Here is a 14837-nt window from a genome sequence, read left to right as displayed (position 1 = left end):
TTCAAGCCCTTGTCTGCAGTGAGATAGGTAACAGCATGTTGGTGATGCAAGTGAAGAAAGGCGAGCCTCAATCCATAGATCTTGTGTCATTGGATTAACGTTACCTTGAGGCTTGAACTTCAAATTTTAAACAACTGACATGGTTGTATTTGGTTTGCAATAAAATTCCCATAGTGTCACCTTAGGCCCAAGATGGTCACTTTTTACCATGTGCATTGGCAGCTGTATTTAACCATACTGGCACCATTTTGTTGAGATTGTGTTGCAATGGCACCAAGGTGTGCCAAAACTCATTTAAAACTTAAATGCTTTAAGAAAAGGTACGGTTTCCTAATCCAAGTAACCTACTAGCATCTATCTCTCTTTCACTTAGTAATTTCTCTTTCAGGAGAGAAGTTGCTAAGAGAATTCCAAGTATTACTGTATATTGTCATTGTTGTACAAATGCTCCATTGTCTAGAGGTTGCATAAGGAATCCCAACTGCATCATGATGGTAAATAGTATTTTTATGGATCATATTATCTGACTTAAGTGAAATAGGAGTAACATTTCACATGGACCTTGTGCAAATAGTTTGATGGATTTTGATATTTGGTATTCTGTAAAATGAGACACCTATTTCAATCAACTTTGTATAATTAGTTGAGGAACTCCTTTCTTTTTGTAGATTATAGTACCTATACTCAAGCTGCAGCTCAACAAGGGTAAGTGCTACTTCAGAATTGAATATCTATATGTGTGTATGTTTAAAATCAATTGTTCACTAGATTATTACACTAAGGTGTTGTGCTTATTCCTGGCACTTCAAACTAGCTTAATTTGGTGTGCCAATATCACATCCCATTAATTTCAGTGGTAGCTTCCACTAGTGACTACAGCCAAAGTGCTCTCCAGGTTACAAAGAGAAAATCATTAATTCTGCTATATCTTTCAAATGTCCCAATATATGCCTTTATAAAATCCTTGGTTGGGGGCTGTTGTCTGCTGCATTTTATTGGAATTCAATTGCTGACTAATTTAAACAATTCACCACTATTGTTATAAATGAAAACTTAGTCTGTAGCAAAACTTGATGATTTATGGAATATGCTTTTTAAAATTATTTTGAAATGTGGAAAGTTGTTCATTAAAAATGTACAAAAAACAGCTGACAATTTACTACACGAGCTAGATTTTAAAACATACTGTTGTGGCCCAGCCTTTCAATAGTATTTTGTTGCATGTAAATACCAAACGGCTAAATATCTTACTTGTCAATTTCATTCAAAGTTCATACCTTTCCTGAAAGGAAAAGCAACACTTTACTACGTTTGACAATTTTTTATCGGCCTGATGATGCTAGCTGTTGGGTGGTTTAAGATCTGGGGTGGCTCCAGATCTCCAATGCCCCTCCCATTTGGCTTTCTTATGAGGCTAAACTGAATATTGTCTGATTTATTTGACTAGAAGAAATCACAACACAGCCTGATCCATAACTTGCAGGACCCATGCGCTCCCTAGCAGATGTTGCATTTCCTGTGGGTGAATTCTTACCTCCCATTTACTATCCATAATTGCTGATACCAACTACCTTTCAAAGAATTGAATGCAAGACCATCTGGTCAGTACAGGGGGCCTGTGGTGATATGCCAACCAAAATTTGGTAACAAGAGGGTAGATATCCAGCACCTGTGAGGCTGTCCTCTGAGGTATCATTGACCTAATGTCCAATTCCTCTGGCATTAGATATTTAGGTACCCTTTTATTAATGGGTCCTGTCAGGCATTTCAGTGACCTGATTTGCTTGCTAGTGGGTGGAGTTGGGGCCACTCTGCCTATTTTCTAAATCCATATCCTTCCTCAGTAGTAGAGATTCTGGGCTGGGTACAGTGCCTTCCAGTCTAATCAGTGTAGATTGAGCTGTCTAACATAGTACCATTTGAAATTCAGTCTTGGGTAACTGACCAACCTTTGTTTTCAAGTGCAGGGAAGGCTTTTGATTGGGTACTTGGGGATACAACTTGGGTTTAAGTTAATTGAATTGGTTCTGCATCCTTTAATATCAGCATAGGTAAGTAAATTTAAGGTACAGGTCAGCCATGATCTAAATGAATGGTGGAACGTACTGGGGAGGGGGGATGGTGGTGGCCGAATGGCTTACTAGTTCCTTCCTTATCCTTTCTACTTGTGTTGAGTTGAATTATCTTTGGAAGAATAATTGCTTCTTAGTTGGTTTATGTAATTTGGTACTTCTAATGATTATTTAAACATTGTGAAGACTTCTATTGTCCATCTTTACAGGTATGGAACCTATGCAGCTCAGCCTGCTCAGGCATATGGACAGACAACCCAAGTAAGACTTCTAAGAAAACTACTTTGGAACCCCATGAGAGTGTTAACCTAGCAGCAAATCTTTAGTAAATCTGCCAGTTATTTTGAATTTCATCAGCTTGTCTACTGCAGACCTGACATAAGTCATTTTTCTAAACATTTGCAACTAGGCATACGCGCAACCGAGTTATGGAACCTATACCCAGCCCACTGATACGACATACACTCAAGCGCAAACAACTGCAGCTTATGGGCAGACAGCATATGCTACTGCATATGGGCAACCTCAAACTGGTAAGATTTGATCTGTATTTATATTGTTATACAAGTTTAATTATGATTTATAAACTTTATTTTACTCCTGTCTGTGCTTTCTTTGGTAGAAGGGATATTTATGATATTCTGAACCTGTATCTTTTTTTTTTACTGCTGTCTGTTGTGCTTGGGTAGAAGGGACAAGTGCAGGTTAGAGTGCCTGGTCATTGTTGCATGATTTGTATTTGTTTTGTCACATTACTACTTTACATCAAAACATGAAACTTCATTGTAAAACTACCACTTTTGACATGCATGCTCGGTGTTGTTGCTGGACTTACTTAACATTGTATCATTATGCTACAGGAGAAAATAAATCATGCAGGACTAATTTGAGGTTTATAATTCACCTAAAATTCCACTGATCAGTAGCAAGACTTAATTATTGGCCCTTTGTTTCATATTATGCAGCTCCTAACATTTCCAAGTTTGAAATAACACAATCTATAGTTATACTGTTGAGATTTTTCTCCACGATTTTAGCAGACATAGGAAAAAATCTCCCATTACCTCCGTTTTAATTAAATTCTAGCTATCTTTTTTGGCTGCAATTTAGATTGGTAGTTATGTTTACTTCATGATATTACATTGGAAACTAGAAGGGTAACAGGTTTTTGAAGTACTGCAAACTTCCATATTGAACATGTGCAGTACTCACTGGTCATTAGTATGCTAGCAATCTATAGTGAAGTCTTTGAATATCCCTTATTTACATTAGTTGGAATTAGGCGATGGGGTAGGGGGTGGAGACAACAGTACTTTGGGTGATCAAGTGAATTCCTTTCTGTTTCTCCTTTCTATGCCAAGTTGACTTTCATTAACACCAAGAATAGTTGAATAAATATTTGATTATACAGCCTTATTAGTTAGAATTTCCTGCTCGTGGTATTAGAAGATTCATGATGGCTAAGCAGACATATAGTACAGTATTCTGTTATACAGCACAAACCTGTTACCTTAGCTTATTCAATATCCCTGGGGCAGAGGGAGCGGTGAATTGATTTCCAGTTTATTACTGTACTGGACATACGCACATGATGTTTGGAAGAGCAGCATTTCCTTGGCTGAGTGCCCATTGCTGTCAAATAGCCAAATGTACAGTCTTGCATAAGAAAAATGACTCCTGTAGAGAAATACTAAAATGGTGCTAGCAATTAGGGAGGCAACTGCCTTAAAAGATGATTGACTGGAGGATCACTCAACAACAAGTTTAAAATTCAACACCCCTTCAAACTACCTGTTTCTGACTTCAGGTTTGTGTGCTTCCTCCCTTCATCCACCATTGATAGCTCTGCTGTCACTAACCTGGGCCTCGTGTTCCAGCATTCCCTTCCCAAGCCTCTCCATTTTGCTATCCTTTTTAAGATTACCTTCAAAAGCTACATCTTTCAATATACTTTTGGTCATGTTTCCTAATCACTACTTGGCTCGTATACGTTCTTCCTCAGGCCTCTGAAGCACTTTGGAACATTTTACTATATTGAAGGCATTATATAAATGCAAGCCTTTGTATTCTACTGAGGGAAAAAATTGATTGCATTTGATTAGCCTGCATATTGGGTAGTGTACAGTACTGTTTTTGTTGCTGCACATCTATATCCAATTAATTCATCCCAATATAGTACAATGAGTAACATCGACTTGTTACAGCATAAAATGCCATGAAACAGGTTTTGTTCAATTACATTTGTGTGCATTGTGTAAATTCAGAACTGCAGAAAAAAATAATGCTTTATTACACTTTTTGAATAGGTTATAGTGCACCAATTGCACCTCAGGCTTATAGCCAACCTGTGCAGGCTTACAGCACAACTGGATATGACAGTACTGCCACCCCTCAAGCTACGTATGGACAGCAGCCCACCTATGGTCAGCAGCCTACTTATGCTGCATATGGGCAGCACACAGCTACAACTGTTGCACCTACCAGGTATATACCTTGCACGGTTTATAAAGATTTCAGCACAGAGGTTGATAGTTATAACTGGAGCTGTATACTTTCAAATTCTATTTCCATGTCCACATCGGTCATAGAATCGGCCATTCAGTTCATCGTGTTTGCCAGGTGAAACGGGTTGTCCAGCCATATCCTACTTGCACCTTTTGATCTGTAATCTTATAGACACTTGTAAGTGCATATCCAAGTAATTTGTAAATCTAATAAGATTTTCTGCATCCACCACTAGACAGTTGAGTCCCAAACCCCCATCGCCATCTTTGTAAAATAAATTTTCCTCAACTCTCTTTTTCTACAATTCCTTTAAATCTATGCCCTTGATTATTGATCTCCCTTAAGGGGGCTAAGTCTTTTTTATCCACTAATCCCCCCCACCACTTTTAATACACTTGAATTTAATCACCCCTCGGCTGCTCTGTTTCAAAGCACATAGCCCCAGCTTAACTAATCTTAACGCATAGCTAAAATATTCCATTCTTGGCAACATTCTCTTAGTCTTCCCTACCCTTTAGCATCATCACTGTGTGATGCAGTGACCAGAGCTGTGTGCTGTGCTGTATCTGTGGCCTAACCGGTGTTTTATAACGTTCTGGCGTAACTTCCCATATGCTGCCATAACCACCTATCTATCTTGACCTACCTTCAGGGATCAGTGTACATGCACAAAAGGTCCCTCTGTTCCTTGACACTGTAAATGGTAGGACACAGACCATATTGGGCCCTATTACTAATATCTGTTTACTAGCTTGTGGTACCAGGGACAACTAGGACTTCTTTCCTACCTACCTAAAATCTGCCTGCATGACCTGATCACACTTTCTCTCTTCATTGCTACTAATATGGGCCACAAGCTCTGGTATTCATCTTCCCCAGTCCAAATTCAGCAGCCACTCAGTGATGCTTGTAACTATGGCAGCAGGGAGGCAACAAATTATCCCATAGCTGCTGAAATACTTGTCCGGTCCCCTTACGATTGAGTCCCCTATTAGAATTCTGGTAGCCAGGTGGCAAAGGATAGAATAGTCTTTATACATTCAAACTATTAATTACAGAGGCATATATTGTGCACCTTAGCTAACAACTAAACTTTTGGCCTTTTTCACCAGCACAGTTGAGTCTACGATTAATGCCCACCATCTGAATGCAATCAATCCTCACTACTGATGTACATAAAAACCCTATGATTTACCTTTCTGTCTAACCTCTTCATCTACAGACAGCTGTCTTTCTCTCTTCTCTCCCCCCACCCCCCCACCCTCCCCGGCCCCAAACCCACAATACAGCCGAGCCACCCTTGACCCTGGCTGTACTCCCCAAGGAGCCCTCACCTGTATCCTTTTTGCAGTTTATTAAAATGCATAGTTGGGTTATACACATCTGCCTCCTTTTGTGGTTTAGTTTTTCCAGTGAGGCCACATGTATAATTCCATAACTTATTTTGATCTATATTGTGCTTATTTGTTTTTCATGTGTGCATCATGGTTTTTTCAGCATTTGAATGTTGAAAATTGTTTACAGATGTACAGCATAATTGATCTATGTATGTGGTTCAAAGTATTCAGCCTCTTTTTTTAAAAAAAAGTTCAAATAATTTCACTTGTGTTTTCAATAATCAAATACAAAATTGGAGGACACTTGCATGCTTTCACCTGTGACTATTTTCAGTACAAAACGTAAGTGTGATTAACATGATCTTAACTACCCTAAGAGTTTGAAACTATGAAAACTTTTGCCTCAAATCAAAACTCTCTGCTCTGTTTTTCCAAGTGTTGAGAAGTTTGCTATTGCAAGCTTCACTAGAAATTGGAAAACGTGAGAGGATTCTGATGGACATCAGAAATGTTCACGTAGCCAGGAATGAAGTGTTGAACGTTTGACCCTGTTGAAAAATGGATCCTGGGCTGATTGCTTCATATTCATTTTGTAAAGACACACTGATTAATTTGCAAATGTATATTGTGCACAGAATCCTTTTCTTTTTAAAGTAGAGGAATCATGTCTAATTACCAACTTAACTTGCAGAGTGCAAGATACTACAAAGCAGGATGAATATAGTCAACCAAGTACTGGGTATGCCCAATCCAGTGTGGGATACAGCCAGACAAATTATGGATACCCTCAGATGAGTGTGCATGGTGCTTATCCTCTTCAGCCTCCCAGTGCCCCTCCATCTTTCCCTCCTACCAGGTAAATGTTTTTTGGATGCTGTAATCTAAGGAAATGAGGTTTTTTTTTTCAGCATAATCATATTGGGTTGTGTAGAAGGCTTCAACCTAGATTTGGGCTGCCTGGGTATCTGCCATGTGTAAGCCTTGAGAGAATTGATTTTCAGTAGGGGATATGCAAGCAGCCAGGTGGTGATTTTGAATGCAGGAATTGGTTCTTTTAAAGACTGAGCTGTGAAGCATTGTAAGGCTGCTGGCCTCATCTAGATCGGTTAACTCTATCAACCAGGACTCGAACACTGCTTAGTTATGGACTAAATAGTTTTGCTGAGTCAGTAGGTGGATACAATTTTTTTTGACAACTTGGTTGTTCAAAGAATACTCTGTTTCTGTGCTTTTTGACAAATTACACAGAGTGAAACAGTGGATTGCTTACAGCACAGAAGGAGCCCATTTGACCCATCCTGTCTGTGCCAGCTCTTTGAAAGACCTATCCTATTTAGTCCTGCATCCCATATTCTACCTATCTTCCTATAAATTGGTTTCCAAGCATGTCAGTTGCCTTTTGAAACTTGCCATGGAGTCTGATTCCACACTTTCAAGAGAAGCATTTCAGATTTAAACAACCCTCTGAAACCTCTCATTTTCCCCTCTAGTTCTTGAAGTCATTTGAAAATTATGACCTCTTGTTACTGACGCATTTACCAAAAACATGTTTTGTTTATAGTTACAGTAGCACCACTCAACCAACTGGCTATGATCAGAGTACCTATAGCCAACAGGCAAGCTATGGACAACAGGGAAGCAGCTATGCACCACCGCCGCCCCCAACTGGAGGCTACACCCAGCAGCAACCACCTTCTGGATTTGGTCAACAATCTAGCTATGGACAGCAGACCGATTATAGTCAGCAAAGCCAGTACAGTAAGTGAAAGTACTTTGTGCATGTCTAACAGTTTTAAAGTGGTAGTAGTGAGAACCCCTCTCCAGCTTTAATATTTTATTATGCCTGGATAGACAAAAACAATTGTCACCATTTGCAGAAAATAGGAAGGGAAGCAATGAAAGGGAGAAGGCCAATTGCTTAATAAATGATTTGGAAGCAGTGACTTATATTGGACAAATGGAATAATAGCATTTTCTCATGGTCAATTGAAACTTTTGTAGGTGGTGAGATCAAGATAAGCAATCACTAAAAATGGCAATTTATCAAATTCAAGCTCTTCTGTTAGAATTAACCACTGAAAAATAATACAAAATAAAATAAGTTCCAAATCAATATCTTGGAAAGAGAAAGTAAATTGTATTGAGGATATCAACTTGTATGCATGTCTAATTGGACGCATTTCTTGTTAAGACATTAACTACTAAAATGTTACCTAGGTACATACAGGCAGGAGCAGCCATCCACCAATAATATGAGTGGATACGGACAAGACCAGAGTAGCTATGGAGCGCCAACCAGTAGCTCTGACAACCGCAGCAGAAGTCGTGGGAGCTATGATCAAGGAAGCAGAGGAAGTAGTTACAGTAGAGGTGGTCGGAGTGGACGAGGTGGCATGGGGTAAGATGACCTCTTTCTTTTAGAGAGATTAATACAAAAAATCAACCCAAAGTAACGATTAACAATACTGGGCTGAAAGTGTTTAGTTTTTCTGAAGTACCTAGCAGAATGCACTTCCAGGTAGAACTGGCCAGGTTCCAGTTACTTGTGTTGCAGTCATTGAGAACCAGATGCCCCTATCCTAAAGCCAGCTTTTAACTGTAAAAATAAATAAAAATCCACTTCTATCTCTATTTATACATATATCTAATTTTTGAAAATCTCTCAGTGGCCTGTTTTAAAATTTTATTCAAAACTTTAAGAAATAAAATTATTGATTTTCAGCCCTGGTTCTAATTTTCCAAAGGCAATGTCCAACCTCTGTGGAATAATTTACCAATGAGCTCATCTAATTACCACCAAGTAGGAAGTAAATGTTCAGACAGAATTATGGATGTAATCTTTATTTGCCTTATGGCTGCTTTTGTGTTTTCTAGAATCAGCAAATTCATATAATTTGTAGTTAAACTGGTTAAAACCTCAGTGAACCTAATCCAAATTATTTTTCCAACAGTTTACCTGTTAATAGATTAAAATATGCTGATAATTTAATTAATGTAAAGTGCAGCAACCACTGGTCCACATAATTCAGACATTGCCTTTCTGGGTGAAACCTTTAATCCTGAAAGAAACACTTGCTTTAAGTGTTAAAATTGTCTCCCAATTTTTAAAAAATATTATTACCCCAAGATAGATGAGAATTTAATGTGTATTTATTACAAAATGTTGAAATTTGGAGTTTCTCTCAAACATAACTACATCAATCTAGTTCCTATTTTGGGAAGGGGAAAAGAGCTTGGTTCCTTCCATCTAGGTATTTTGCTTAATTTATGAGGAGTATAAATTAATAAAACATTTTGGTGACAAAATTGTGGGGTACAAGTGTTACAAGCTTGTTAAATTGATTTAGAGTTTTATTTGGAGCCTGGGTTTCATTTGTAATGTTAATGTGCATTTATTTATTGTGTGCTAGCATAGGCTTTGCATTATGCATATGCCATATTTCATTTTAAAATAGATGTAGCAATTTTTGAAAGTTGGACTCCTTGTGGCCAGTTTTGTTTTTCTTGCTAACAACTTCCAAATACAGAAATAAGCTGGTTGCTGCGCTTTCTTTATAGGAGGATATGATAAAGGTTTCACTTCAACATTTGGCCGTTAACTTGACTTAAGTTAATAGGGTTTCCATTTGCCAGGAAGTTGCTTTTGTTTTTTTTAAATGTGTAGTGATGTGCTAAGTAATGTAAACCAATCATTTAGCCCTAAATCCTTTGTGTGCTTTTACCTAAGAAAATATAGGCCAATGGAAACCCTATAGTCTTTGCAGTTTTAAAAACTCAGTTGTATTTATATATTAATCAACAAGGGAGCTGAAAGCATTATCGGGATATGCCTTGTGGTAATAGGCAGGGTCAGTGGAAAACAAGAGTTCTTTTTCTTGGTTCTTTCCTTTTAAAATTTGGACTTGCCAGTAAGGGGTTTGTACTAAAATTACACCTTTTCAAAATGTCTCTAATTCAGGCATGATCGTATCATTGCACAACCTCATTAAATGGGCTTTTTTTTTTAACTAAGTGCCTAAAATGGTTGTCTGCCACTGAATTACCAATACCAAATTTCTGTTGTCCTGCACAAAGGATGACACTTAGTTTAGGACTGCTGTACTAATAGACTAGAATTTACTCCCCTGATGGTTTGAGTGTATGCACTATAAAATGTGGGATTGAGCCTTACAGACCAATATATCTTTAATCCTTGGTTTGTACTAAATTAGCCACTCTCAATTAAACATGTTGCGACTGGCCTTAATTTATAAGAGCTTGAGAGAGGGAATATTGGCCAGGTTTTCTGCTCCTGTTTAATTACTTGGTGACCCCTTCTGGGACTGTGGGTGTAAATATCTGGGAAGAATCAGGCTTTGCTTGAATAGCCTGTCAAACATTGCTGTCGAACTTTGTGTGAAGAATGGCCACTTGGATGATGCATCAGAAAGTTGCTGGCACCAATGGAACCTTATCCCACAATATGCCATTGCTTTCAGAAAAGGAGATAATCAAAGGAAAAGTTCATGCATGTTTCTGCTTTTATCATTTAAAACTGGTAAACATTTTTTTTTTTTTGAACACTTAACTGAGAATCAAAGTTCCACAGAATGCACATCCATGGGTATGCATACTCTAGTTCCACTGACCCTGGCAACTGGATGTTACTTAGTTTATAACATACTGGTGACCACTAAAAGGTATTCGAGTGACTCTTGGCATCCTCAGTAAATGCAGTTTTGGCACTTGAGTGGATTGGGTTAACTGTTTCAAATCTGCTGCACTCATGCCACCACACACACACTTGTATCCCATTTATTACTTTTAAAGTGATAGCAAACATTAAAATTAGGAATCCTCAAAGTTGCCAATCCAGCATTCAAATAAATGAAGGTAAGTATCCTCTCTTTTTCCATGTACAGAGGTACAAAAACAAAATTGCAGCATTGCCTGTGCCTTAATTCTGAAATTGCCTGTGATCCCACAATTCTGTGCAGTATAATGAAAATGCACAAATGACTGTCTTGGTGGTATCCTTCCCAATAAGGGAAGCTTGGTGTAATACATTTTAATAACCACTGGTTCTGTTAAATGCAAGTTTTTTTTTTAAAAAATGGTCCATCTGATGGGCACGTGGAAAAACAGCTTAGTTTCCCACATTGGTGACAATTATTAATGACTAAATACCCTGCTACCCTGAAGCAGACCAATTTGAAATGTTGGTGACTATTGATATTTAAATACAAATGTGACTTACTGGGCTATATTTAAAGACCGCTTGTGAGTAAACGTACGCATAGTGTGTGGCTGAGCTGCACACAAGGTGCTGTCCCAAAGGTTTCTTATCAGTGATTGGTGCTGAATTAAATGATCTCAGACAGATAATAGGGAGCACTAAAATTATCTCCACCTCCCTAAGCTAGGGAGGAAAATGCAGCCAGCGATTGTGCTCCTGATTGCTTTTAAACCTTGTGGGAAAGGATGGATGTCACTTATGGAGCACAAGGGCTGTGCTATAATGGCCTTTTGTGGTTGTGTAGCTTGTAAGCTTTTGCGGTTTTGCCCCACCACATAATCGGTGACATCAGTGAGGTAACATGGTTTACAGCACCTGTGGATTTGCATCCCAACATGAGCCTCTGGCTTTGAAGGAAATTATTGAACAGGAAGGAAGCAACAATTTCTCTTTGTTCTCAATTTATAAAAATTATGCGGTACCTCGTAAGCAGGTTTGTTCTGAAAAATGGATATAGCTAGAGTAAAATGTGGTACTGCAAATGGCACCTTTGCTAAATTTTCGCACACAATTGGTCAGAACTGTATTAAATCTCCATCTTTATGGGTCTCTCTTATCTGAACCAGATCTATACATCCTTTGTATCCTTGACTTTAATAGTTGAACGCATGTTTAGTCAATGTACAGTTACCTATTTCTACAAATTTGTTCTTAAGTAACTTTGAACCAAGTGCAATTTGGTTTGAGTGTGTGGTTACTTTTTCTCTGTGAACCATGCACAATGGGTGGAAAAACATTACCATCTGGTCACAGGAGTTAGCCTAGTTGTTGGAGATTCACAAGAGGAGTTGACAATTCATCCATTTGCTCTCTGACTTGCAGGAAAGCACTCGGCCTGCGCTTGGTGTCCCAAAGTAAACATCAGCAATTCAGTGTGAGGGGGGCTGCATCTGCATTCTCCCATGCTGTCATTGTAAATTGAACTTGTAAACTGCTGTGGCAAAATCAGTCAAAACACATTCATCCTCAGCAAACTTGTTTGTGTATTATGAGTGGATAGTATGTTTTGAATACCTCCCTAAGAATTAACCTTAAAGGCATATGAGTATTGTACCACATTTCGACTTTGAGTCGATCTTTATCTTGCCCACCCCCTTCCAAAAACAGGGTGATTCTGCCCTCCCTCCATCTTGGGCCTTCCGTGAGGGAGTAGATTTGAGTTTTTAAAATTATGATTTTTTTAATTATGGGAAATAGTATAATTATAAAACTATTTAACCTGAGAAAAGAGTGCATTGGTAGCAGGTGAATTTTTTTTTTTTGAAAACAAAATAAAAAGAACCTAGGTAAGAGAATGAAATAAGTTTAGGGGCCGGGATGGAAGGACATGCATTTTACCTGGATTGATTATTTAAATATTATTTTGGGTGATTAAAGGGTGGGTTGGCTGAATATAATCCCTTTTTTCTTTGGGGTTGGGCTATAGTGGATGTAGTTAATGCCCAATGAGCAGTTTGCCATTTGACATAACTTGTTACAAGTTTGTTCTTCTGTGGAAGAATTTAAACTATAATACAGAGCCTAAGCAGTACGATACTGCTTTCACTCCCTTGTCTGCGGGTAAGTATTAGAATGTAGTTTTAATTATGCCAATACAGTAATTATTTTTAAATGCTTGAATATGGAAACTATGTTAACATGCTTTGTCGCATTTATATGCTACAGGTTACAAAGTGAGAGCCTTGTTTACACTTCAATACTTTAAACTATTTTGACTGAGCCGGCAGCATATTGAAAAGTGGGACTAGACACGTTTTCTACATATGTATGGACAAAAAAAATATGTATGGTGTATGCAAGTGGAGTAATACATAAAAGCATGGTATTGTACACTTGTAATGTAAACATGGTATTTATTATATACAATAATATGTAATTTAATTGGACGTTAAAGAGTAATGTAAAACATAGTTTTAATGGTTGCTTAACAGTTCTGTTATAAAACTGCATGCACCAACTTTAGTTGTTGAGAACCCTGTTACTGGCAAGTCAAACAGTGAAGGTATATATGGTTTTGGAGGGTGTACGAAAGCTTTAGGAGAACTACTATGAAGAAAGGCAAACTCGCAGATGAAAACTGGTGAAACTTCAGAGGCCTTAACCAGTGCTTTAAAAGAGGCACGAGTTTCATCATTGAGCCTTAGGCTCAAGAGGTACTGGCTTAAGGGAATACTTCATTTCTTCATATTTGTCCCTGCAGCGGTGTCGACCGGGGTGGCTTCAGTAAGCCTGGTGGTAAGTTTTTAGCATTAAAATGGTTAGTCAAATACATTTGTGTTTGAAGTCTGTGGGGGAAAAATGTTTTGCGTAGTAAAATTTTCTTGTATACAAAATTCAACGCCTATGTATATATACTGGTGTCACCTGCTGGCATTAAAAGTGGGTTTGTGTTAAAATGGGTTTCAAATTACCTGATACTGTGGTGAATATGGATGTATAAAGTGAATAATCACTTGAGTGATGGGTTTGCATTAAAATGGGTTTCAAATTACCTGATACTGGTAATGAATATAGAAAGCCAACGACCACTTAACTGAAGTGGTATAAAGTACCAAATGGTTTATTATTTAAAAAAAACTTAATGGGGGGAGGGTTTATTTTTTTAAAAGTAAAACTGTTTAATTTTAAATTTCACTGGATATTTTTTCACGTGATATGGTCTTGCATTTGCAGTGCATCTTGGTTGAATGAATAACCAAAAAATGGTGCTGGAATTTTAGATCTGGATGTATAAAGGTAGTGGGTCAGTGGAATGCAAAGTAATGTAGTTCTTGCTTTCTTTCCTTCCCATCCAGCAACAGCTGTAGAAGAAACTCCAGAGCCTGAACCAGGTAATGATCTTAATAGCTTATTAGGATACAGATATAGTCTTGCTTGCTTATTATTTTGTGCTAAAATTTTATTCCTTTTGTCTTCACCTTACTTATAATAGTTGAGTAACTCTGGATGTTGGGACTTAAATGAGCGGCCTACAGGGAAGTGTAGGGTCACTGACAGCAAATTTTGGATTTCCTCATGTAATTGCACTTGTGTGGACTCTAAAGGTTGTTCTCAGTTTCAGAAGAGTAATGAAGGTGAACGCTAACAGTTCTGCCATTTGGGCCAAAACCTGTCAGACATTATGTCGGCCATTATGTATAGTAGGCAAATCACGCTGCAATAAGCAGTGGAGATTGTATCTAATTTTAGTTTGTTCAGGCTGTTCATGACTGGTTCTTGTACCCTATTCTGTACTTTGGTAAATTCTTTCCTCAACTTATCTGGCCCATACTTTTTGCTAACATAGCTATTTACAAAGGGTTCACTTTTTACACTTGTATCATGAGGCATTTTGTGAGCAAACCTTGCATCCACTGAACTGAATTGTGCCATTACCTGCCCAGTGCTTTTTTTAATTCATTCATGGATGTGGGCTTCGCTGGCTGGGCCAGTATGTATTGCCCATCCCTAGTTGCCCTTGAGAAGGTGGTGGTGAACTGCCTTCTTGAATCGCTGTGGTCCATGTAGTGTAGGTACACCCATAGCGCTGTTAGGGAGGGAGTTCCAGGATTTTGACCCAGTGACGGTGAAGGAACAACGATATATTTCCAAGTCAGGATGGCGAGTGTTTAGATAAATGTAGTAATACCCAGCGCTGATCACTGCTCT

The 14837-nt window shown here is 38.2% G+C and overlaps 1 protein-coding gene across 2 annotated transcripts in view; it reads left to right on the top strand.

Moving 5' to 3' along the window:
* LOC121285551 (RNA-binding protein EWS-like) overlaps positions 1 to 14837 on the top strand; it is a 29680-nt gene that overhangs the window by 2912 nt on the left and 11931 nt on the right. For both annotated transcript variants that reach the window (XM_041202080.1, XM_041202079.1), the window contains exons 2-10: positions 669 to 705; positions 2282 to 2333; positions 2482 to 2605; positions 4379 to 4556; positions 6606 to 6770; positions 7476 to 7672; positions 8132 to 8312; positions 13390 to 13424; positions 13985 to 14020. In XM_041202080.1, coding sequence (XP_041058014.1) covers positions 669 to 705; positions 2282 to 2333; positions 2482 to 2605; positions 4379 to 4556; positions 6606 to 6770; positions 7476 to 7672; positions 8132 to 8312; positions 13390 to 13424; positions 13985 to 14020 — 1005 coding nt within the window. The remainder of the gene's footprint in view (positions 1 to 668; positions 706 to 2281; positions 2334 to 2481; positions 2606 to 4378; positions 4557 to 6605; positions 6771 to 7475; positions 7673 to 8131; positions 8313 to 13389; positions 13425 to 13984; positions 14021 to 14837) is intronic.

Source organism: Carcharodon carcharias, chromosome 13, assembly GCF_017639515.1.
Source record: "Carcharodon carcharias isolate sCarCar2 chromosome 13, sCarCar2.pri, whole genome shotgun sequence".
Lineage (NCBI taxonomy): Eukaryota > Metazoa > Chordata > Chondrichthyes > Lamniformes > Lamnidae > Carcharodon > Carcharodon carcharias.
This window is presented reverse-complemented; position numbering and strand designations above follow the sequence as displayed.